Source organism: Rattus norvegicus, chromosome 18 (genome assembly GCF_036323735.1).
Source record: "Rattus norvegicus strain BN/NHsdMcwi chromosome 18, GRCr8, whole genome shotgun sequence".
In the NCBI taxonomy this organism is placed as follows: domain Eukaryota; kingdom Metazoa; phylum Chordata; class Mammalia; order Rodentia; family Muridae; genus Rattus; species Rattus norvegicus.
Genome location: NC_086036.1, coordinates 84,513,643 through 84,540,510, shown reverse-complemented (window position 1 = coordinate 84,540,510; position 26,868 = coordinate 84,513,643). Strand labels below are relative to the sequence as shown.

General features: G+C 39.0%; 1 protein-coding gene across 8 annotated transcripts in view; it reads right to left on the bottom strand.

Moving 5' to 3' along the window:
- Rttn (rotatin) overlaps window positions 1-26,868 on the bottom strand; it is a 177,267-nt gene that overhangs the window by 132,569 nt on the left and 17,830 nt on the right. For all 8 annotated transcript variants that reach the window (XM_039096615.2, XM_039096617.2, XM_039096616.2 and 5 more), the window contains 4 exons: window positions 13,611-13,781; window positions 3,629-3,841; window positions 2,079-2,191; window positions 171-297 (listed from right to left, as the gene is read on the bottom strand). In XM_039096615.2, the coding sequence (XP_038952543.1) occupies window positions 171-297; window positions 2,079-2,191; window positions 3,629-3,841; window positions 13,611-13,781 (624 nt within the window). The remainder of the gene's footprint in view (window positions 1-170; window positions 298-2,078; window positions 2,192-3,628; window positions 3,842-13,610; window positions 13,782-26,868) is intronic.

The following is a 26,868-nucleotide window of genomic DNA, read 5'->3' as shown; positions in this document are numbered from 1 at the left end:
TTTTATTAATTAGAAGAATGGCAAAACACAAACACTTGTTACAGCCAAACAGACTTACAGGAGTTGTTAGATTTATAAATGCAACCTTCCCAGAGCTGACTAATGACTACCATCTACTCTGGAATACAGTTCTTAGGATTAACACAAAAACAGAAGAAGAAAAGCTCCACCTTCACAATCTCCAGGCAGCACTGGTAAGTCTCCACCTTCACCTGTGGCAATGGGTGAGACAGCATATGGAGAAACACCTTCTGGCTCTCTCCCTGGAGTAGTGGACTAGCCTGTGCAGATTTCCAGCTGGTAAAAAGAAAAAAAAAGAAAAACAGCTAAATCATCAGAGGTCAGCAAGTTACTAAGCAAAGGATTACAAAGCATGTTGGGAAAGACCCCCTCCTACTCCAGTTCCTTTGAGTGACATCTTTCTTTAATTAACTAGACTGGCATGAACTTGGGTAAAATAATAATTCTCTCTAAAGGAATAGAGAGAGAAAGAGACAAAAAGAAAACATCCTTGCACTCACACTTGCAGCCAGTCATGATGACACATGCCTTCAAGTCCAGCACTCAGAGAACGGGGGTAAGTATATCACTAAGTCCCACCCTGGACATAAGAAGTTACAGGCTAGCCAAAGCTACACAGTAAGAACTCATGCAAAATAAATAAATAAATAAAATCTTTATTAAAAAAGAATCTTTGAGGGGGTTGGGGATTTAGCTCACTGGTAGAGCGCTTAGTGAAATGGCTTAGAGAATAGAGGTGTTTGTAACACAAATCTGATGGCCTGAGTTCAACCTAGGTCCTACAGAAGGAGTGAATCTAGTTCCTAAAACTGCCCTTCGGCCTCCACAGGTCATGGCATGTGCCATATTCCACACATACATATCATACATATTAGTAAAAAAGTGAATAACTCATAAGTTAGCTGATGTTTGTCATATTATAGAATGTATTATGGGAATCTGTCCACTATCTTGAAATAAAATAACTAATGCATAATGCTTCCTAGAAATCCATTTAAGAAAATTAGTAATTTTATAAAATTTATAAAAAGGAATCAAACATACATAAGTAATTATTTCTGTTGACATTAGTGTTTTTGAGATTGGTTCTTACTAGGCAGTGACGACTTTTAACTACAAGTGAATCTCCTGCTTCTGTGTCCTGAGCGCTAGGCCTGTAGGTGTGAACCAGCACCTCTGACTATTAATAACTAAGAGTTGAGTAGGTGACAAGGATGGCTACAAATGCACACAGATCCAGGAAATACTCATTTTCATTATGGGCATGACACTGTGAAATTAATTCTTGAATAAAGCAGTTAACTAGCTTAATGCACTTAATGAACTAATACAATTTAATAGTGTGACCCATAAAGCAATTTAAATTAAAATAGAAAATGTGTAAGGTCAGTTTCATTTATATATTCTTTTATTATTTGTATTTTTTGTACACTGGTATTTTGACTGCCTATGTCTGCATGAGGGTGTCAGATCCCCTGGAAGAGGAGTTACAGATGGTTGTATGCTGCCATGTGGGTGCTGGAAATTGAACCTGGGTCCTCTGGAAGAGTAGGCAGTGCTCTTAACCACCAATCCATCTCTCCAGCCCCCAGCTTCGTTTATATTCTTCCTAAGTTTACCCACCCTTGTTCATTTATATTACTCCAAAGTTTACACACCCATGCTCATTTATATTACTCCAAAGTTTACAGACCCATGCTCATTTATATTACTCCAAAGTTTACAGACCCATGCTCATTTATATTACTCTTAAGTTTGTATATGCATGCCTCACATCCGATGCCTGCACATGCACATGCACGTGCGCGCGCACAGGCACACACACACACACACACATGCACACACACACGCGCACACACACACACATGCACACACACACATACACACGCGCACACACAGACATGCACACACACACATGCACACACACACATGCACACACACACGCACACACACACATACACACGCGCACACACAGACATACACACATACACACACACACACACACACACACACACACACCTATATTAACACTGTCACATTTAAAAAGGAAATATTACATCTTTGAACAAAGGCAGATGACTTCCTTTATGAGGGGGGAATGCTGATGATAGGAAAAGCTACGCAAGGCTTGGTCTGCCAGCTCCACTAATTCTAGGAGATTCTTTTCTCCCTGCAATAAAAGAGAAAAGGGATAGGAAATATAAAATTCACATAGAATAAAATTCTCATAGTTAACTAAGTACCTTCAGGAAATTAAACCATTCAGAGACCCTGTTCACATTTGTTTAAGTCCACTTTCTGACATATTAATCTAAAAATCCCAACCTAGAAAGCAAAGTGTGGGGGAAATCCTAGTGAAATGTCATCTGAGATTGTTCCTTATTTGGGTTTCCTTTGCTCACTTGCTCACTTGTGACCTCTGTGACTAAAAGATTGATGCATTTTATTACCTACCATCCTGACAAGCTCTGGAAACAAGAAGGCATCTATACATGCACACTCAAAAGACTAAAGAATGCACAAAAATAATAAATAATAAATCTACTTAAGATGCTAATTAAAATTGTAAAAGAATAAACTGGAAACCAGTGGCATCAAGAAGTGACAAAAAAAACTGGCCAGGCCAAGTAGCTCAGGCCTTCATCCCAGCTACTGAGGTGGCTGAGGCAGGGGATCAAGTATAAGGCCCACCAGGACTATAAAATAAACTCAAATCAAATCTGATCAATTTATAAAAACAAATAGAAAGGCAAGCAAAAGGGCTGGAGGCTTAGTTCAGCTTCAGCAATGAAGTGCTTACCTAATAAGTAAGAGGCCTGAGCTTCCATCCCCAGCACGGGGCAATGTGTTAAAGAGGGTAACATAAAAATAAAAAGAAAAAATTCATAATATATAAAAATAAATTATAAACATGAGGTTCAAGATACTTCAAAAGGAATTAGAATTGTGTGCTTACTTTGCAGGGACCATTTTGATATTCTCATACCTCTACTCAAGACAATGCCATCTCTGGAACCCATCTCTGGGATCCACTAGCCTTTCAGTATAATATGTTATACTTCAATAGTAAATTTAAATGAGGTAAATGTTAATAATTACTGCTAGGATGCTATAACTCAAGATACCCACTATCTTACAAATAATAACTCAAGACTGTAATTAACAGCAAAAATATCAGGTTCTTCATGAAAATATGTAATAAATGTCATAAAAGATTAAAACAAAATTTTATCTACAAGTCTTTAAGTATGCATTAACACAACTCTCATAATTCTGATTAAATCAGTCATCACTCAGTTCTCAAACTGTGAGACACTGATAACAGGTACTTGCTATTATGTGTAAAACGAAATAGTTATAGCTTTCTGAAACCACTAATTCTTTGAGAATACACTATTCAGTACCCTAATGTCTCTGTGTTACTTATGTACAAATTGCATCTTTATTTTAAAGAGACTATAAACCACTCCAATCAAATGTATCACATTTTTCTCACATATCAACAACCAATTAATTTATTGTACATCTATCAGTTGGAACACTGTAGGTTAGCTATTCTAAACACTTCACCAAAAAGATTTAAGAGATTATTTGCAAAATATTTTACCTCTTTCCCCACATCAGATAGGAAGTTACAGGTACATTCAATTGAATAAACAGCCTCTGCAGTTCGCTTATAAATGCTGTAATTTTCAGAATCCAGCTGTTCCAAATAAGCCACAACAGTGTCATGAATCTCTGGATATTCCAAAGAAATAGGCATGTCCAACGAGACAAAAAATAATGCTGCTGACATGGACTCTGGCAAAAACTCACTAGCCTTGATGGAAAAAAAAAAAATTTAAGTAAGTATTTTCTAAAAAATCTTTTTAGAAACAAAGTGTATATTATAATATTAGTTGAGTCTATCTTATTAATTCTCTATCAAAAATCTATATTTTTTCAAAAGAAAATTATATTTCCCAACATATCAACATATCATGTACATCTATGTTTTTTTAATGCAATTTCTCTCTGCCTAAAATGTTAAGTCCAAATATTAATCCAAATGTTAAGTCCTTTGTCCCAGCTGGAGAGATCGGTTACTTCCCTCTAATACCCAGAATTACTCTCCCTCTAACTGCGGTCCCTTGTTTACAGTTCTGCTATGAAGTACAGAATGAAGCCGACACGCTCCTGAGAACAGAAACATTTTCTCTGACATATACAAGCATATACAAGCATATACAAGCAGTGCAGGCATTAATAACTACACATAAAACAGTACAGCACTAATTCAATTCCAACTTGATTTATTTGAGCAGAAATTGATTTGTGCTCTCCTTTTAAGATGGAATTTAACATAATATTTCAAATCATTACAGAAAACTTATAGAAGACAGACCTATTCTATTGTTTTAAATTACAATATATTTTATAATCAAAGTCAATGGATCTAAAACTAGAATTAATTTTAACTAATGGTTATAGTTCTGTGGTAAGATTCTAAGTATTAATTAAAAAATAAAATGTAGTTTAGTCCAAGTTAAAGAAAAATCTTTCAACAAGCTCAATAGTATGGCTGAAATATTTTCTTTATCACTGAATTTAATCATAACTTTATTTCACTGGCATCCTATTTTAACAATAATCATCATCTGCCTGAAAGTCTAATATTAAGAGCTGAATCAGTTAAGCAATAATGCCGTTAAAAGAGTTGCCAAGAGAATATCAAAAGATAAAGAAATCAAACTTTAGGTTAAAACCACTGAAAAACTTAGACACATAAGAGAACAGCTATTAGTAAGTCACAAGAACCTCATTGCTTTGTTAGTAACACTCTTACTAAAAAAAGGAGGAGAGAAAAAATATATATCTGCTCACCTACAAATCACTCAAAAAATAGTAATTGAGCCTCCCCTCTGCAGCTGTATAAGCTAGGCACTGTACCAGAGACTGAGGACACAGCAGAAGCAAATCAAAATCTCTGCCCTCCAGAAGCTGACATTCCACTGAAGAAGACAGAGAGTAAATAATACATTCACATGATGGCAAATGTGGCTACAAGTACTAATAAAATTTTTAAATCAGGATGGGAAAGCTAGAGAAATGCTATATGGACTAGATAAGGGAAATGCTACTAACTTTAAAGCAGTATAGCATCTCTGGCAGACGACATCAGAGTTTCCTAGTTTGCATTCTATTGCTGTGATAAACACCATGACCAAATCCAATTTAGGGAAGACAGGGTTTATTTGGCTTACCAGTTACAGACAATCATCAAAGAAAACCCAGGTAGGAATTCAAGGCAAGAACCTGAAGGCAGGAACTGAAGCAGAAACCAACGAGAAATCTTACTTAATAGCTCGATTTCTGTGGCTTGCTCAGTTCCTTCCTATACACCTCTGGACCACCTACCCAAAGATAACATGGTCCACTTTGTACTGGGTTCTCCCACAACAATCATCTATCAAAAAACGCCTGTCAGACATGTCCACAGGCCACTCTGAGAGAGACAACTCTTCCCCGATGCTCCTGCCCTAGCGCAGCCCAGGTAGGGACAGGGTGACATGATGACATGGCTCCTGCCCCTGACAGGGCCTGCTGTAAGCTTCCACAAGTGCAGATGGCTACTGTGGGCATAAGGCTTGTTTGTATAATAATGTACATATTTTCACATTCCTCCAAGGAATGTCTTCCCTGTTAATGTTAATTATTCCATGAGAATCAGAAACAGCACAAGTCCAGGAGGTGAAGATGTTTCACCAAAATGATAAATGCTGGGACCTTCAGGACAGCCCTTAAAGGCTATGGGAAAGAGCTCTAAATACATGAGTTCGAAAATATATATAATTTCTCAACTATGTAAAATATAAGGTCACAATATGAATTATGAGGGCCTTCATGAATCTAAACGAACAAAGGCAGCTACAGTATGAGCCAGCTTGTCAGAAAGATACAAAGGCAGGCAGATTCCTGAGTCAACATCAGCCTAGGACAAAGCCAGGTGTGGTAGAAATGGTAATTTCATAGCAGGGTCCCACCCAACCACTTTCTCATCTGTGCTAAACAGAGGCAGACAGATTTCTGAATTCTTTCACAATATTAAGGGAAAAAATGTATGCCTGCTGTCTCTTAAGAATCAAATGGCTAGGGTCACAGGATACTGATTCATAAGATAAGCAAAAGAAACCTGGAATAAATAACTGAATTGATATGTAAATTAAAAACTGGATGTTTGGTCTGCAGTAGATGAGCTAGCAAAAAGAGATAGCAGTTCTTTTTTACATTTTTTTTCCCTAGCAAAAACAGAGTTGTCTGAAGATTTCTGGAGAGCAACACAGCTAGCTCTTCAAGGATTGTTGCCTAAAAGGATTTCTGACTTGGTTAGAAGATCCAATAATTTTTTTATAGCAGATTTTCTGACTTTGGTCAGAAAAGTCATGAGCTATCCATACAGCTTTTAGAATTTTTACTATTAGAGTTTTTAGAATACCAAGAAAAAACTGTCTAGAGCTGAACAGAACACGAGGGGCGGGGAACAGTCTGAAAAGCCACCTCAGCAGACAATAGGCCACAAGCTTGGACACACAGTTTGACTTTGAGTCATTCTTTTTGCTGTTCCTAGACAATCCTTCTCTCAGAGACCCTCTCCGTGCTGAGGCTCGTCCTTAGCAACCTGGACCCATCAGGAAGCATAGATATCTGGGAGGAAAGCGGTAAAGAGAGAGAGAGAGAGAGAGAGAGAGAGAGAGAGAGAGAGAGAGAGAGAGAGAGAGAGAGAGAGAGAGCTCTAAATAGGCCATTATAGATAGTGCTGAGGGATGGAAATAGAGAAAGAAGAACCAGATTAATTAAGGCTTTGATCTTTCTTAAGGATTTGCTCACAGATTGAGGCCCTTGACAGGATGCAAGTATTCATCTGACTAGTCTGCAGAGAATACAGAGTAAAACAAAGATAAAAAGAGACAGACCAGTGAATCGTTTACTGCAATAGCACAGACCAAACAGGACATTGGGTTCAACTCAGGTAATTCAAGCTGGAGAAACAATACTTAAGGACTAGAACCTTTCACCTAAAAAAGTAACATGTAGGAAATGAAGATACTGAAATAACAAAGTCTACGGGGAGAAAACACTTATGAAGCAAAGGATTAGGTCTGATGTAGGGAATTAGAAACACCACTATCCAAGTGATGGTACTGAAATGGAACACTAGAGATATAGAACATATAAATGATAAGAAACATGTGAATGTCTTGCCTGTAAGCATAAGTCCTGGAATCATAAACAAGTAAATCACATTTAAAGGTCACATAAAGGGAGTATTTCACAAGGTCAGTCTTCTACATTTGAAAGACTAAGGAAGCTAAAGAAAAACAAGTAAGGGAGAACTTGTGACTTGGACGCACTGTACTGAAATAATATAACCCAGAGGCTCTAACTCCATGGTAACTACATTTTAGTGTCAGGGTTCAAAATCACTGAAGGAAGCCCCCAGACTCAAATAGTATGCAAGACCAAAGAGCATTTAATCTGCAGAAGCAACCAGCACTCATGGGTCCCCACCACTTCAAAGACACTCAGGTCTCTTTTATAATGGGACTTCTCTATTAAATCATTTCTGATGTCAAAACTGCAATGAGAATTCTTCCAGTCTTCAAGTGTCCCTAGTTAATTACTTCTGAGATAGCAAAATACTAAATACTTCTGAGATATCTAAAAATTACAGCGCATTCCAAAAGGTTGTAAGAACCATTAACCAAAGGTCATAAAAAGGGAACTAAGGATTTACTATAGGTGCAAGGACAGGAAAAAAATAAATAAATAAATAAACATATATATATATATATATATATATATATATATATATATATACACACACACACACACACACACACACACACACATATATATATATATATATATATATATATATATATATATTTGAGTAGGTTTACCTATACAAAACTTCAAGGATAACACAGTTATGGTTTTTAACTCTCCATGAACCTGTAGAGCTAATAACAAATGATGAATGTTTAGCCAGATAATTACTCTTAGTAGATAAACATAAAGACATCCTCTGTTGTAAACCTTTCATTTGATTTATGACCTAAATTTATGTGCAAACTTGTAGTGTTTTTTTTTTTACCATGTGATCATACACTCTGGAAGACATACAAGTGCTGAGAACTAAGAGCAGAGACATGTCACCCTCCCCTTTTTTTCCCCCAAGACTTCAACTAAGAGCTGAACAGTTCCCCCACGCAACCCGTTCTACTATGAGATGCTACTGGAAACTGCCGTTTCCAGCCTCAGAACTACTCAGACAGGCATTGACTTAGACTTAAAGTAGACAAACATTTTATTATTACTATATTGTTAGGATAAGGTAATCTAAGACCTCATTGATGTGTACTGGGATGACCCAGATGGGCTGCGTCATAAATGATTAACCACAGGATGTGCTGCCCAGCACAGATGGCCTATCCTAAGATTATTTCCCATTCATGTGGGTATCTTTAGGCTGTTCCTCAAGTGTGGGATTTTATTGTCTTGTTACTGGACTTAGGGGTCTGCTGCTGGAGCAAATGGTTTATGGCCTAGTTTCTAAGTGGTGACAAAATAGGATGAAAAGGTCCCTTCATTAGTTTGAAAGAACAATGCCTAAATCTAGTGAGAAAAATAATAACTGGGTTTGAATTAAGCATTAAGCAAAGAACAGAGTACATAGTACTTGATAAATATTCATTTTCTTCCTTTCCCCTTTCCCCTCAAGGAGGAATTTGACATTTTCACTCTGCATATTTGTATCTGAAACTCTGTTATATCAACAACTCAAAACACTATGCTAATATCCTAAATTTAATTCTTGCATGGTGCAGTATTATCTAAGAGTTTGATAGAAAGGAAACCTCTGGGTTAGGGATTTAGCTCAGTAGTAGAGTGCTTGCCTAGCAAACACAAGGCCCTTTGTCTCCAACAATAGAGGGTATCAAGGACAGGAAATCCATCCCCTTGGGCCCTACCCTGATGAATCAGAATATGGAAAATAAGATTATCAAGATCTCTAGGAGATCTGTTTATACACTATACTTCAAAATGTACTAGTCTGAATCATTCAGTCAGTACCAAGATACCTGACATACATCACCAAAAGCCAGAAGACTTGGGTATGAAGTCCTCCTCACTTTTACTTCTGCTTGCAAGCTAAGAAGCATAAAAGTATATTCCTAAAATACACTTGGATCTTGGGTTCTGCTTCTTCTGGTTCAGGCTAGTATTTTCAATTCTTCCCCCATACCTCCTAAATATTTACTCAAGTAAAACAACCTTCATTTTATTTCCCAATCAGTTCAATCCCAATCAAAAGTATTTTTCATGAGATTGCTAACATTTTAACCAAATATGAATACTCTACAAAATTATTTTCAATCAAAAAATATCAATTTCAAAGGAAAAGTACTGTGAACATGGCTCAAATTGCCTTCCAATTGTTGGTGACTCCTCACAGGCAGAGGGCAGCAAAACCTCACATTTCTACACAATGGAGAAATGAGGCGCAATGGAAGAGCATTTCTGTTAAGATGCCATTTTAAAGAACTTCGCTAATTGAAGCAAATATAACCAGGTCAGTCTTAGGATTCTACATTTTAATTTTTTACAATGTAAAATGTATGTTTTAAAATTAAAACTTTGTTTTTTCCAAAATGTCCTGGCAGTATATTGCAGATCTTAAACATCAAAAGAAAATAGAATTGAGACTATATTCTCCACAAAATTATAGAAACAAAACTAAAAATAGTTAATAACTAAGGGTAATTCTGTTTAAGTTTAACCTGCCTTGAACAAGTATAATCAACATTACTATGCATTGCACTTTGCACGCAATTAGCTTGTACAAGGTAAGCTAAATGTTCAGTCTTAAGTTACATACTTTTGCATGCTCCTGACCCAGAATTGTGTGTGTGTGTGTGTGTGTGTGTGTGTGTGTGTGTGTGTGTGTGCGTGCGCGCGCGCACGCGCGCACATATGGGCACTATAATAATCATTTGAGGAAAGCAAATATGTGAAAATGAAACCTTAAAATGAATATTCACTATAAATATTAAAAATAAGCTGTGTTTATTGATAACAACTGTTTGTTGCTAAGTGCTATTCAGGGTCAGTAACTTACTCTCTTGTAATAAATTCTTATTCCTTTCTCATATTGTTTCTTGCACTGTTTAATAAATAAAGAGAAAAGCCTTTCGTTAGGATAATCATGAGAAACAATACTAAGAAACCAACTTAATCAACACCTGGATGCTAAGGCACTGCTTACCTGTTCTGAAATGTCATGCCAGAGAAAATAGATGACACTTAGCAAATGCTAACCAGGATATAATTTCTGAAAGGCTGAAAACTATGTTTTACATATGCCAAGGAATTTGGGAAATGGGCTAAGTAACAAACTCTACCTATCTGTAAAGAAGCAGTAGAAAACCTTGCCAGGAATGATAAGCATCGAGAGCTATGCTCCTCGTTTGCAGAGATGAGAACATGGGTGTATATGTAATGACATCCATTCAATTAAAAGGTCTATCAATTATATAGGTATACATATGTGTATGTCTGTATCTATATATGTGAGGTATTTATAAGGCTTGCTGCATGCTTAATAGAAGTAAAAATAATAAGGTAAAAGGAATTACAAAGACATGACCACTACCCTTCATGTAACCCCAAACTTATTAAAGAAATGAAAGCAGGAGCTGAAAACATGGTTCACTGGACAAGAGCACTTGTTCTTACAGATGTTCACGGTTCAATTCCTAGTACCTGCATGGCAGCTCATAACTATCTGTAACTCCTATTTCAGGGGATCTGATATCCTCTGCTGACCTCCATGGGCACAAGACACATACACACACATACACACACACACACACACACACACACACACACACACACACATGGTGCTCATATACACAAACAGATAAAACACATATAAAACAAATAAATGTTCTTTTTTAATGAAATCAGGCAAGTCAAGAATATAAATGCATATATTAGATAATAGCAAGCTTTAGACAAGATTAAGTTCTGTGAGACAAATTCTAACTCAGTTCTACATCCAGTTTCTAATACGACTAGTCAACTACTACTAATGAATTAAATATTGATTAGGTAAACAAATGAAGGAATATACATGAGTGTAGAAAGCCCAAATGTGTTTAACATATGCAAAAGTAAAAATCCCTTTCTACCAAATGATTTGCCAAAATTGTTCGAGGTGCTAGTCATTTTCTACAACTCTCTTAAAATCACTACATTGTGGGGAACAGAGGAAGTCATGAGTAAATGAGAGGATGAAGTCCTGAACGAATGTGTGTTATTGACAGGGGCACAGCCATGTCAAAGACCTCCGTGTCTCAGACCCATGGGAATGGCAGTCTTATCAAGTCAGGCTTAGAGAACTGGTAAAACCTTGCTCAGATCCAAGTATGCATATTTAGGAAAGATTGGCTATTATGCAGAAAATAGCAAATACAGCTTCCTCTCAGACTACAGGCTAAGGCTTCCCTACCCCCCGCACCCCGCACTCAGACTAGCTAAACAACCTTCCTTGCTCAGCTATGTTCAATCAACAGGCCTCCTCACATTGAGTTTCCAGGTGGCTCTCGGGGTCAGTGTCTCCATCACAGTGCACAGCCCACCCAATCCCAGCTTCTCTGTACATGTGTCTGTCCTATCTGTATTTCTTTGCCACCCCAACAGGTTTCCAGGATGAAGTTGTGTAGGTCTGAGAGAAGAATACAAAGAAAGAGGAAGAGGAAGGGAATGGGGGTGGTAGAGGGACAGAAAGAAGTGCATGTCTAAGTTCTAGGTTTAAAACATGGGACAAGCAAGACAGAGAACCAAGACCGAGGCAGTTTTGCTTGTACTTTAAAGTTGTACTTTAGTACTCTAAAGGAGATTTTGCTGCAATGTTCTCCTTATGAAGAGGCTGTCCAAATGGATTATATTCATCTTACAAACTATCAGGATTCTTTAGGGATTTCAGAGTTCTAAGAGTTTGGGTTTGGCGTAGTGGGACACTTTATAGTCGCTACCGATCTTCCCACACTGAAATAGTTCCTGAGCGTCCAGCGTAATAACCTACCCAGATCTATGTCTAGGACTTCCTTTCCCAGGTGTAGAAGTAGTCAGGGGTAGTGGGCTCTCTTGTGCTCAGGCTTGATCTCTGGCAACAGCAAGCTGCTCTTGACCTTGAGCTAATACAGGACAACCCAGCCAGGCTCTTCCCCACTCTACACTACCAAGCCCTTGTCTTCAAGGCTAGGCTCAAAGGAGGCATATGCCTCCCAGCTGGGGACCACCTCAGAAAACAGCTCTAGTCTTTTCTTTTGGTAGACAAGGCCAGCTGTAGCTATTAGTAGTATGGCTCTTACAAGCAGCCCTGAGACAAGACCTGCTGAAAGGGAAGGATCTAATTGGTTTTCAAATTAATTCTAGTTTTTAAGCAGGATAACAAATCACCCAGACCAGAGACCTGGTTTGAGATCACCCAGAACTGCCACTGAACCAGAAGTCAAGCTGCATCAGAAGCATTTAAGACACAAAAAAAAAAGAGGGAATCGTGAAGAATGGAGGAAGCCTTGGGCAGATGTGTGAGGAGCAGATAATTTCCTGAGTGAGTGTGTATTATTTATTGATAGGGGCAGAGCCATGTCTAGGACCCCAGTGCCTCCACCATAAATCTTTCTCCAGGGATACTCAAAGAGAATTTGCAAAGCCTTCCTCTGATCCATGTGCAGTATATGCAGAAATTATCAAGCAGTTTTCCTCTTCCAATATGATTACAACCTGAGATTGCCCCCCTATAGAGACTATAGGGATAGGAATGAGAATGGTCCCCATAAGCTAATATACTTAAATGTGTGGTTCCAGGTTGGTGGACTATTCAGGAAAGACTAGAAGAAGGTTTGGCTGTGTAGAAGGAAGTGTGTCACTGGGGGTGAGGTGCAAGGTTTGAAAATGCCATGGCAAGCCTAGTTCAGTCTATCTCTCTGTCTCTGTCTCTTTCTGTCTCTGTCTCTCTGCCTGCTGCTGGTGGATCAGATATAAGCTCTCAGCTACTTCTCCACTGCCATGCCTCCCTGCTGCCATGCTCTCTACCATGATGGTCATGGAAATGCTTTCTTATTTAAGCTACCATGGATATGACGTCTCTTCACAACTATAGAACAATAACTAGGACAGAGACTTCCAACCACGTTTAGCTAAACCTACCTGCTTGTTCAGCTATATACAGTAAACACACCTCCTTGACAGAAGTGTATAAAATAAACACACTTAGTCTTGGTTGCTGCAGTGATGGTGTGTCACCATCACAGCAAATGGCCCAACTGACCTCCAGCTTTTCTATACATCATTCTATGTGTCTGTCCTTTCTTCGCTCTCATCATCCTAGTCAGGTTTCCAAGGTCAAGGCTTACAGGATACAGTGCTATGCCACACATATTTTGAAAACATTCTAAAGTAGAACACACCTTTACACCATTAAATAGCCATTTACTTACATTTTTCAGTAAATTATAAGCATCCAGCCTTCTCTCTCTTACCTTTTCAACAGGGAGAAGAATTTGTAACAGTCGAACGGTGAACAGTGAGATGCTGACAAAGGCCATCCTGTGGTGCACTAGTATAGCCTCTGCTTGCTCCAAGCTAAAACTGGTCTTTCGGTAGCACATAGTTTCTCCAAGGGACCCCAACACTTGGAGCAGTTTCTCTTTCTGAAAGCATTCAAACAAGACAAAACTAAACAAAACAATCAATTCTGCATGTAAATATACACAAATCTCATTGAGAACAAATACTGTCATTTACAAACCAACACAAAAATTTACTCCTCACAGCAAAAAAACAGCCAACATCTAGAGATAACAGAAAGTGCAAAAGAACGGGTACATTAATGTTACACAGGGAGGCTGCCAGTTCTTGAGCATATAGTGAGAAATCCTTACTAAGAATAACAAAAACAATAAAACACAAAAGCTTAGAGGGCTATAAATTCCTCCCAGTTTCCACTACCTAATTCTCCAAATTGGAGCACAGACTCATGTGACCTTGCTTCAAATGTGTACCAAGATTAATATTTGCTGAATACAATGGCAAATATAATGGGGTAGAAGAAGTAATTTAATAGAAATATTCTCAAATTGATGACCCAAATGTTTATTAAATAATAAAACAGAAGCCATCTAGCTAAAAAAATTATCAAGCATGTCAACTTTCTTCTCAAGTAGTAAGGCCGTTTAAAGAAGAAATATTTTACCATTATAAATATCCATGTAACTTACCACATAACCAGAACACTGTATCTTTTATATTGAAAGGTAAATATAACATATTAAAAAAATTAAATAACATATAGAGAAACTGACTTGCCAAGTCATGATAATATAGGCCAAAATGTATTCTAGATATACTGACGTGCTCTCAGCTGCCATCAGACAGTACAGCAGAACAATGACAGCACACATTGGAAGTCTCACTTCCAACACAGGACACATAAGCACGACAATGGAAAACGTGCAGACTAAGAACACTGGCCACTCAGTGCTAGGTGCTTGGAAACTTAGAAGCTTTGAGTCATGAGACTGCTTCTCAGTGAGCTACAATGACAACAGAGACAGAGAGAGAGAAATGAAACAAAACAAAGGACAAGAGGAGCTGGGAGTTTTCTAAAGAAAGGCCAGGCTCCCAGCTCCTAGACCTAATGGCCATGTGTACAGAAAAAAATGGAAACCTGATTTCATATGTAAAGTAGAATGGGGTACTCTAGGAAAATAAAATGTGGTAATTGTTTATCAATACATTTCTACTTTAACAACAATATTTTTTTTTCTTTTTACTTCAAATGAATAAAAGTAGTCACTTCTAGGGGAAGATTCATTATGTTAGCTTAACAAAACTGAGTTACAGAATATTAGATATGACTTAACTATTTAGAACTATCTAGTAATATGATTATATATCCTCAAGTACTTTATTTCTAAATTGATAACAATATATTGTGTTATTTAATGCCGTAACATTCTATTTTTTTATCTTAATGTTTGTCAAAGTTGGAACACAAATTTCAGTTTTTTGCTTTTAACACTGAAGAAAATAGCTTTTACCAAGGAGGTATTTATTTATAAGTAAATTACGTATAATTTCAAGCACTGATGACCTAGCATTTCTTATGTACCAATTGGTACTTATATAACAGATTTAACCTTTACAGATTAAAAATAAATAAATCTTTGAGTCACAAATGATCAGCAGCCAAAAGTAAAAAGTGAATGACTGAACTTTCTCAGATAAATGTTCTGGCCAAGAGTCTTTGAGTTAATTTAAGACACAACTGATAATCTATTCCTCACATTTCTAAGGATAAAATCACGTGCTGAAACTCTTCAATATGAGAAGAAAACAAATCTACTTTTTAAAAAAAGTATTGGAAAAGGGGAAATTTCCTAAACAGAACTCCAATGGCTCATGCTCTAAGATTTGATAAATGGGACCTCGGGAAACTGGAAAGCTTCTGTAAGGCAAAGGACATAGTAAGACAAATCGGCATCCTACAGATTGGGGGAAAAAATCTCCACTAACCCCACATCCAATAGAGGGCTAATATCCAAAATATATAAAGAACTCAAGAAGCTAACCACCAAAAAACAAACAACCCAATCAAACAATGGGGTACAGAACTAAACAGAGAATTCAAAACAGAGGAATCTCCAATGGCTGAGAAGCACATAAAGAAATGTTCAAAATCCTTAGTGATCAGGAAAATGCAAACACAAAACAATACTGAGATTCCACCTTACACCAGTCAGAATGACTAAGATCAAAACCTCAGGTGACAACAGATGCTGGCAAGGATGTAGAGAAGGAGAAACACTCCTCCATTGCTGGTGGGATTGCAAACTGGTACAACCACTCTGGAAATCAATTTGGAGGTTCCTCAGAAAATTGGAACTAGACCTGCCTAAAGACCCAAAAATACCACTCTTGGGAATATACCCAAAAGATGCCCTACCATGCCGCAGGGGTACGTCTTCCACTATGTTCATAGTGGCCTTATTTGTGATAACCAGAAGCTGGAAACAACCCAGATGTCCCATGACAGAAGAATGGATACAGAAAATGTGGTTCATTTACATAATGGAATATTACTCGGCTCTTATGAACGAGGACATCATGTGTTTTGCAAAGGGATGGAGGTGGGGGGATCTGGTATTGGATGGGTGAAAACAACTGAAGCCCTGAAGGTCAGCAGAAAGAAAGGTGACCTTGGAAGGAGGTTGGGAGGACCCTCCAAAATGTACCAGAGATCTGGGAAGTGAGAGACTCTCAGAAATCAAAGTGGGGGGACCCTACATGAAATGCCCTACAGTGGAAAGAGGGAACTTGTAGAGCCCACCTCCAGTAGAAAGACGGGACATCAAGTGAGGAATATGGTTGCTATCCCACAGTCAAAACTCTGACCAATAATTCTTCCTGTCTGAAAGAAATGCAGGAATAGAAATGGAGAAGAGCCTGTGGAAAAGAAGGTCCAGCAACAGACCCAAAGTGGGATCCAGCTCAAGGAGAGGCCCTAAGACCTGACACCATCACTGAAGCTATGGGGCACTGACAAAAGAGGACCTATCATGACTGTCGTCCAAAAGACCCAACAAGCAGCCGAAAGAGTCAGATGCAGATATGTACACCCAACCAAAGAACAGACGCTGCTGACCCCTCTGGTTGAATTAGAGGAAAGCTGGAGGAAGCTGAGGAGGAGACTAACCCTATAGAAGGACCAGCAGTCTCAATTAACCTAGAACCCAAGATCTCTCTGCCACTGGATCACGAACCAGAGAGCATACACCAGATGAGATGAGGCCCCCAACACATATACAGAAGAGGACCCCCAGGTCTGGAATCAGTCAGAGAAGATGCACCTAACCCTCAAGAGACTGGAGGCCCCAGGAAGTTTAGAGGTCTGGTGGAGTAGGGGTGGGAGTCGGGGGTACATCCTTGTGGAGATGGGCGTGGAGGGTAGGACAGTTGGTGGGGGGTAGTGGAAGTGAAGGGGGAGTGGAGGATATGGGCAGAAGGAGATATGGGATGTGGAACAGCCAGAGGGTGGACCAGAGGGGAATAAAATCTGGAGTGTAAAAACAAGTAAATAAAATAGAAAAGTAAAATACTATGAAGGAGTATAACTGTAAAGAAAAATGAAGTGAGGAAAAGCTTCATCAGAAGGTAGGGAGTGATTCAGTTGGTTGTATTATTGCTCAGCATACAGGAAGCTCTCCATTTAGTGCCTTGGCAAGGTGGATCATGCCTGTGATCACAGCATTTGGAAGTGGAGGCAAGAGGATCAGAAGTTCAAGATCATCTTTGGCTACACAGCAAATTGGATGCCAGCCTGAGATATATAGGAATCTATCTCAAAAACATAAAACAAATAAACAAAAACTACTATCACGAATTGAAGGGCTTGAAACATAGCTATTATATATCATTTATTTATATTTTCAAGATACATGTATCATTAAAAAGATAACACCGTAAGTATTTGCATACATAATACTATTATAGTTAAAAGCCTAATGACCTCCAAAGTCTAAATGTTAAAGGCTTGGCATCCAGGGTGAAGCTATCAGGAAGAAGAGTCTCTCATCTGAAGAGGACTGAAGTAGCTATGAGGCATACAGACTGACCTCATACATAGACCACCTCTGATATCACACATATCTACCTGAAATCCAAAGCCACTGAGTCCACTTAGTATTACACTGTAAGTTCCAACACTCTAAGTAAAATAACTCTCTTCCCTTAACAAGTTAATTATCTTGAATATTCATTATAGCATCAAGTAAATATTATGCACAAATATTTATTATGTAAATATCTGCATTGTCTCTATTTTAGTTGTGTTTTTATGATTTGGCTTCTATTCCTAAGAATTTTATCAGCCATTCCCTAACAGCCAAAACAAATCTTAATTAAATATAGACAGAAAAAATCACAGTAACAAAGAAAACTCAGTAACTACAAGTCATCACATGGACTGGGGACACAGTTCAGTAGAAAGAACATACCAGCACATGCAAGGCCCTGGGTTTGATCCCTATCACTTACAAAACAATACTCAAGTTATCCTAAAAGCAATGAGTTACCTTTAAAGCAACATATATTTTAATGACTAACAAGTTATAATACTTCCTTAGCAAGATAATCAAAATGGTAAATAAAGAGAACAGATATTACTAGTAGACATTAACAAAAGAGATGTCACTCTTTCAAGAAAAATGTTTATCAGATGATTTCAAAATAAAAGATCTAAGTGACAACAGAATTATGCTACAATGAAATGTCAAAGGATTTACAATTTGCAATTACATGCCGATACACTAAGGACTAAAGATGCATCTCAGTGGTAAAATTCTTGTGTAATGGATCTCTGGCAGCAAAACAATAAGAACCAAACTTTGGCAGTTTATAGATCTTCTAAATATTATGCCATAATACAGCATTCCTGAGGCTACTGTGTACTTCTGAAATTATCTACCAAATGAAAATACAAACAGTGAAGAACAAAACACCAACCCTATTTGCTTTCTTTTGCTATAATAAATCACTGCCCAAACCAGCTTGGGGGAAGAAGGAGCCAGGAACTCAGGCAAGAAAGTAGAGACAGGAAATGAAGTGCGGACCACAAGGAACTCTGCTACCAGCTTCTTCCTCTGACTAGTCTGGCTGGGTAATTTCTTCCTCTGACTAGTCTGACTGGGTAATTTCTTCCTCTGACTAGTCTGACTGGGTAATTTCTTCCTCTGACTGGGTAACTTCCTCTGATTAGTCTGGGTAATTTTCTTATTCAGCCCAGGCCCACATGACAGCATTGCCCACAGTGTGCTAGGCTCTCCTACATTAATTAGCAATTAAGAAGATCCCCATAGATATACCCACAGGCCAATATAAAGGTAGCAATTCTTTAACCAAAATCTCCTTTCCCCATGACTCTAGTTTGTATTAAATTCACAAAACTAACCTCAATAACATTTGTCCATACAAAACGACTCTGAGAGAGATACAGAATCTATACTGTAGACAACTGTACAAATAAACTCTGATAATTCCCAGGTAAGTCAGTTGCATAAACATCATAATTTAAAGCCTCTGTATGTGGGTCATAAAATAGTAATAAGGACTAGTCATTTCTAAGAAACAAATAAAAAGCTGCACTATTTTTTTTTCCTTAAAAGAAATAGTAGACACTGGAGAATTAACAGTCTAAAACTGTCGTATCAGGGGAAAGAAAAACAAGAAATGAAGGCCCTACTTACTGTGCCTGCAAGCAACTCCTATGGAGAAAACAGACAAAATGGCCCATGGAGTCAGACAGTCATAGATGGTTTAAGAAGATGGAGATGGGCTGCCGCTGCAGAGAGCGCGTGGGCAACACCCCACGAGCGAACTTGAGCCTCGGGACCATAGGTAAGACCAAATTTTCTGCTGCAAGAAAGCTGCCTGGTGAGCTTGGGATACACGGAAGCAGAATTCCTCTAGGACCAGGCACGTTCTGTGTTTACCAGAAGTCCCACACCCGGGGATCCCGGGCCACAGCAGCTCTCTGCTCCCAGACCCCATGAGAGAGAGAGACCCAACCGCCTGGTCAGGTGGGCACTCCTGAGGCTGCAGAGCGGAAGAGACCACCAACACTGCTCACCCCTGCCCACATCCCTGGCCCAAGAGGAAACTGTATAAGGCCTCTAGGCTCCCGTGGGGGAGGGCCCAGGAGCAGCAGGACCCCTGCCTGAGACACCGCCTGAACCTGAAGGAAACGGACCGGATAAACAGTTCTCTGCACCCAAATCCCGTGGGAGGGAGAGCTAAACCTTCAGAGAGGCAGACAAGCCTGGGAAACCAGAAGAGACTGCTCTCTGCACACACATCTCGGACGCCAGAGGAAAAAGCCAAAGACCATCTGGAACCCTGGTGCACTGAAGCTCCCGGAAGGGGCGGCACAGGTCTTCCTGGTTGCTGCCGCTGCAGAGAGCCCGGGGGCAGCACCCCACGAGCGAACTTGAGCCTCAGGACCACAGGTAAGACCAAATTTTCTGCTGCAAGAAAGCTGCCTGGTAAACTCAAGACACAGGCCCACAGGAACAGCTGAAGACCTGTAGAGAGGAAAAACTACACGCCCGAAAGCAGAACACTCTGTCCCCATAACTGACTGAAAGAGAGGAAAACAGGTCTACAGCACTCCTGACACACAGGCTTATAGGACAGTCTAGCCACTGTCAGAAATAGCAGAACAAAGTAACACTAGAGATAATCTGATGGCGAGAGGCAAGCGCAGGAACCCAAGCAACAGAAACCAAGATTACATGGCACCATCGGAGCCCAATTCTCCCATCAAAACAAACATGGAATATCCAAACACACCAGAAAAGCAAGATCTAGTTTCAAAATCATTTTTGATCATGATGCTGGAGGACTTCAAGAAAGACGTGAAGAACTCCCTTAGAGAACAAGTAGAAGCCTACACAGAGGAATCGCAAAAATGCCTGAAAGAATTCCAGGAAAACATAAATAAACAAGTAGAAGCCCATAGAGAGGAGACACAAAAATCCCTGAAAGAATTCCAGGAAAACATAAATAAACAAGTAGAAACCCATAGAGAGGAGACACAAAAATCCCTGGAAGAATCCCAGGAAAACACAATCAAACAGTTGAAGGAATTAAAAATGGAAATAGAAGCAATCAAGAAAGAACACATGGAAACAACCCTGGATATAGAAAACCAAAAGAAGAGACAAGGAGCTGTAGATACAAGCTTCACCAACAGAATACAAGAGATGGAAGAGAGAATCTCAGGAGCAGAAGATTCCATAGAAATCATTGACTCAACTGTCAAAGACAATGTAAAGCAGAAAAAGCTACTGGTCCAAAACATACAGGAAATCCAGGACTCAATGAGAAGATCAAACCTAAGGATAATAGGTATAGAAGAGAGTGAAGACTCCCAGCTCAAAGGACCAGTAAATATCTTCAACAAAATCATAGAAGAAAACTTCCCTAACCTAAAAAAAGAGATACCCATAGACATACAAGAAGCCTACAGAACTCCAAATAGATTGGACCAGAAAAGAAACACCTCCCGTCACATAATTGTCAAAACACCAAACGCACAAGATAAAGAAAGAATATTAAAAGCAGAAAGGGAAAAAGGTCAAGTAACATATAAAGGCAGACCTATCAGAATCACACCAGACTTCTCGCCAGAAACTATGAAGGCCAGAAGATCCTGGACTGATGTCATACAGACCCTAAGAGAACACAAATGCCAGCCCAGGTTACTGTATCCAGCAAAACTCTCAATTAACATTGATGGAGAAACCAAGATATTCCATGACAAAACCAAATTTATACAATATCTTTCTACAAATCCAGCACTACAAAGGATAATAAATGGTAAAGCCCAACATAAGAAGGCAAGCTATACCCTAGAAGAAGCAAAAAACTAATCGTCTTGGCAACAAAACAAAGAGAATGAAAGCACACAAACATAACCTCACTTCCAAATATGAATATAATGGGAAGCAATAATCACTATTCCTTAATATCTCTCAATATCAATGGCCTCAACTCCCCAATAAAAAGACATAGATTAACAAACTAGATACGCAACGAGGACCCTGCATTCTGCTGCCTACAGGAAACACACCTCAGAGACAAAGACAGACACTACCTCAGAGTGAAAGGCTGGAAAACAACTTTCCAAGCAAATGGTCAGAAGAAGCAAGCTGGAGTAGCCATTCTAATATCAAATAAAATCAATTTCCAACTAAAAGTCATCAAACAAGATAAGGAAGGACACTTCATATTCATCAAAGGAAAAATCCACCAAGATGAACTCTCAATCCTAAATATCTATGCCCCAAATACAAGGGCACCTACATATGTAAAAGAAACCTTACTAAAGCTCAAAACACACATTGCACCTCACACAATAATAGTGGGAGATTTCAACACCCCACTCTCATCAATGGACAGATCATGGAAACAGAAATTAAACAGAGATGTAGACAGACTAAGAGAAGTCATGAGCCAAATGGACTTAACGGATATTTATAGAACATTCTATCCTAAAGCAAAAGGATATACCTTCTTCGTAGCTCCTCATGGTACTTTCTCCAAAATTGACCATATAATTGGTCAAAAAACGGGCCTCAACAGGTACAGAAAGATAGAAATAATCCCATGCGTGCTATCGGACCACCACGGCCTAAAACTGGTCTTCAATAACAATAAGGGAAGAATGCCCACATATACGTGGAAATTGAACAATGCTCTACTCAATGATAACCTGGTCAAGGAAGAAATAAAGAAAGAAATTAAAAACCTTTTAGAATTTAATGAAAATGAAGATACAACATACCCAAACTTATGGGACACAATGAAAGCTGTGCTAAGAGCAAAACTCATAGCGCTGAGTGCCTGCAGAAAGAAACAGGAAAGAGCATATGTCAGCAGCTTGACAGCACACCTAAAAGCTCTAGAACAAAAAGAAGCAAATACACCCAGGAGGAGTAGAAGGCAGGAAATAATCAAACTCAGAGCTGAAATCAACCAAGTAGAAACAAAAAGGACCATAGAAAGAATCAACAGAACCAAAAGTTGGTTCTTTGAGAAAATCAACAAGATAGATAAACCCTTAGCCAGACTAACGAGAGGACACAGAGAGTGCGTCCAAATTAACAAAATCAGAAATGAAAAGGCAGACATAACTACAGATTCAGAGGAAATTCAAAAAATTATCAGATCTTACTATAAAAACCTATATTCAACAAAACTTGAAAATCTTCAGGAAATGGACAATTTCCTAGACAGATACCAGGTATCGAAGTTAAATCAGGAACAGATAAACCAGTTAAACAACCCCATAACTCCTAAGGAAATAGAAGCAGTCATTAAAGGTCTCCCAACCAAAAAGAGCCCAGGTCCAGACGAGTTTAGTGCAGAATTCTATCAAACCTTCATAGAAGACCTCATACCAATATTATCCAAACTATTCCACAAAATTGAAACAGATGGAGCCCTACCGAATTCCTTCTACGAAGCCACAATTACTCTTATACCTAAACCACACAAAGACCCAACAAAGAAAGAGAACTTCAGACCAATTTCCCTTATGAATATCGATGCAAAAATACTCAATAAAATTCTGGCAAACGGAATCCAAGAGCACATCAAAACAATCATCCACCATGATCAAGTAGGCTTCATCCCAGGCATGCAGGGATGGTTTAATATACGGAAAACCATCAACATGATCCATCATATAAACAAACTGAAAGAACAGAACCACATGATCATTTCATTAGATGCTGAGAAAGCATTTGACAAAATTCAACACCCCTTCATGATAAAAGTCCTGGAAAGAATAGGAATTCAAGGCCCATACCTAAACATAGTAAAAGCCATATACAGCAAACCAGTTGCTAACATTAAACTAAATGGAGAGAAACTTGAAGCAATCCCACTAAAATCAGGGACTAGACAAGGCTGCCCACTCTCTCCCTACTTATTCAATATAGTTCTTGAAGTTCTAGCCAGAGCAATCAGACAACAAAAGGAGATCAAGGGGATACAGATCGGAAAAGAAGAGGTCAAAATATCACTATTTGCAGACGACATGATAGTATATTTAAGTGATCCCAAAAGTTCCACCAGAGAACTACTAAAGCTGATAAACAACTTCAGCAAAGTGGCTGGGTATAAAATTAACTCAAATAAATCAGTTGCCTTCCTCTATATAAAAGAGAAACAAGCCGAGAAAGAAATTAGGGAAACGACACCCTTCATAATAGACCCAAATAATATAAAGTACCTCGGTGTGACTTTAACCAAGCAAGTAAAAGATCTGTACAATAAGAACTTCAAGACACTGAGGAAAGAAATTGAAGAGGACCTCAGAAGATGGAAAGATCTCCCATGCTCATGGATTGGCAGGATTAATATAGTAAAAATGGCCATTTTACCAAAAGCAATCTACAGATTCAATGCAATCCCATCAAAATACCAATCCAATTCTTCAAAGAGTTAGACAGAACAATTTGCAAATTCATCTGGAATAACAAAAAACCCAGGATAGCTAAAGCTATCCTCAACAATAAAAGGACTTCAGGGGGAATCACTATCCCTGAACTCAAGCAGTATTACAGAGCAATAGTGATAAAAACTGCATGGTATTGGTACAGAGACAGACAGATAGACCAATGGAATAGAATTGAAGACCCAGAAATGAACCCACACACCTATGGTCACTTGATTTTTGAAAAGGAGCCAAAACCATCCAATGGAAAAAAGATAGCATTTTCAGCAAATGGTGCTGGTTCAACTGGAGGGCAACATGTAGAAGAATGCAGATCGATCCATCCTTATCACCCTGTACAAAACTTAAGTCCAAGTGGATCAAGGACCTCCACATCAAACCAGACACACTCAAACTAATAGAAGAAAAACTAGGGAAGCATCTGGAACACATGGGCACTGGAAAAAATTTCCTGAACAAAACACCAATGGCTTATGCTCTAAGATCAAGAATCAACAAATGGGATCTCATAAAACTGCAAAGCTTCTGTAAGGCAAAGGACACTGTGGTTAGGACAAAACGGCAACCAACAGATTGGGAAAAGATCTTTACCAATCCTACAACAGATAGAGGCCTTATGTCCAAAATATACAAAGAACTCAAGACGTTAGACCGCAGGGAAACAAATAACCCTATTAAAAAATGGGGTTCAGAGCTAAACAAAGAATTCACAGCTGAGGAATGCCGAATGGCTGAGAAACACCTAAAGAAATGTTCAACATCTTTAGTCATGAGGGAAACGCAAATCAAAACAACCCTGAGATTTCACCTCACACCAGTGAGAATGGCTAAGATCAAAAACTCAGGTGACAGCAGATGCTGGCGAGGATGAGAAAGAGGAACACTCCTCCATTGTTGGTGGGATTGCAGACTGGTAAAACCATTCTGGAAATCAGTCTGGAGGTTCCTCAGAAAATTGGACATTGAACTGCCTGAGGATCCAGCTATACCTCTCTTGGGCATATACCCAAAAGATGCCTCAACATATAAAAGAGACACGTGCTCTACTATGTTCATCGCAGCCTTATTTATAATAGCCAGAAACTGGAAAGAACCCAGATCCCCTTCAACAGAGGAATGGATACAGAAAATGTGGTACATCTACACAATGGAATATTACTCAGCTATCAAAAACAACGAGTTTATGAAATTCATAGGCAAATGGTTGGAACTGGAAAATATCATCCTGAGTGAGCTAACCCAATCACAGAGAGACATACATGGTATGCACTCATTGATAAGTGGCTATTAGCCCAAATGCTTGAATTACCCTAGATCCCTAGAACAAACGAAACTCAAGACGGATGATCAAAATGTGAATGCTTCACTCCTTCTTTAAATGAGGAAAAAGAATACCCTTGGCAGGGAAGGGAGAGGCAAAGATTAAAACAGAGACTGAAGGAACACCCATTCAGAGCCTGCCCCACATGTGGCCCATACATATACAGCCACCCAATTAGACAAGATGGATGAAGCAAAGAAGTGCAGACCGACAGGAGCCGGATGTAGATCGCTCCTGAGAGACACAGCCAGAATACAGCAAATACAGAGGCGAATGCCAGCAGCAAACCACTGAACTGAGAATAGGTCCCCCGTTGAAGGAATCAGAGAAAGAACTGGAAGAGCTTGAAGGTGCTCGAGACCCCAAAAGTACAACAATGCCAAGCAACCAGAGCTTCCAGAGACTAAGCCACTACCTAAAGACTATACATGGACTGACCCTGGACTCTGACCTCATAGGTAGCAATGAATATCCTAGTAAGAGCACCAGTGGAAGGGGAAGCCCTGGGTCCTGCTAAGACTGAACCCCCAGTGAACTAGACTGGTGGGGGGAGGGCGGCAATGGGGGGAGGGTTGGGAGGGGATCACCCATAAGGAAGGGGAGGGGGAAGGGGGATGTTTGTCCGGAAACCGGGAAAGGGAATAACACTCGAAATGTATAATAGAAATACTCAAGTTAATAAAAAAAAAAAAAAAAAAAGAAGATGGAGATGATGTAGAAACTACAAACTGCATAATGTGGGCCAAATCTAACCACTCAGATTTAACACAAAATCCCAGGGCACAGATACAACAAGAGATTCAAGCCTCAACCAATGGAAGTCATCAGAAGTCTGCAGACATCCGATGGGAACCCAGAGAGGCCACATCTCCTAGAGGAGTAGAGTCTAACCTCTGTAAGGAGGATACTCTAACACTGACATTTGTTTTTTGGGGGTTGTTGTTGTTGTTGTTGTTGTTGTTGTTGTTGTTGTTGTTGTTTCCAATATTGCTATTACTGGAACCTTCAGCTAAAAATGTACTTCTTATGAAGAACTGTTCTGGATTCTATCTATTAGATGCCAGTACCATGACAGTTATAATACATAGAAATGTCTCTAGATAATGCCATATGCCCACTGGAGGGCAAAACTGTTCCACTTTAAAGTCACTGTTTAAGAACCTTTCTAGAAAAATTTAAATAGGCCCCAAAGAAGTGAGACTGCTCTGATAATACCTTAGCCACTTATAAGAACAGATTCTAATTCTACAAGGACAAATGCATTAAAAATCAAGACACACAGTGTAATCCAGCCAGGCGTGGGATGCATACCTATAATCTCAACACTAGGGAGGCTGAAGCAGAAAATCTTGGGGTCAAGGACAACCTAGAATATCTACCAAGACAATGTCTCAAGCAT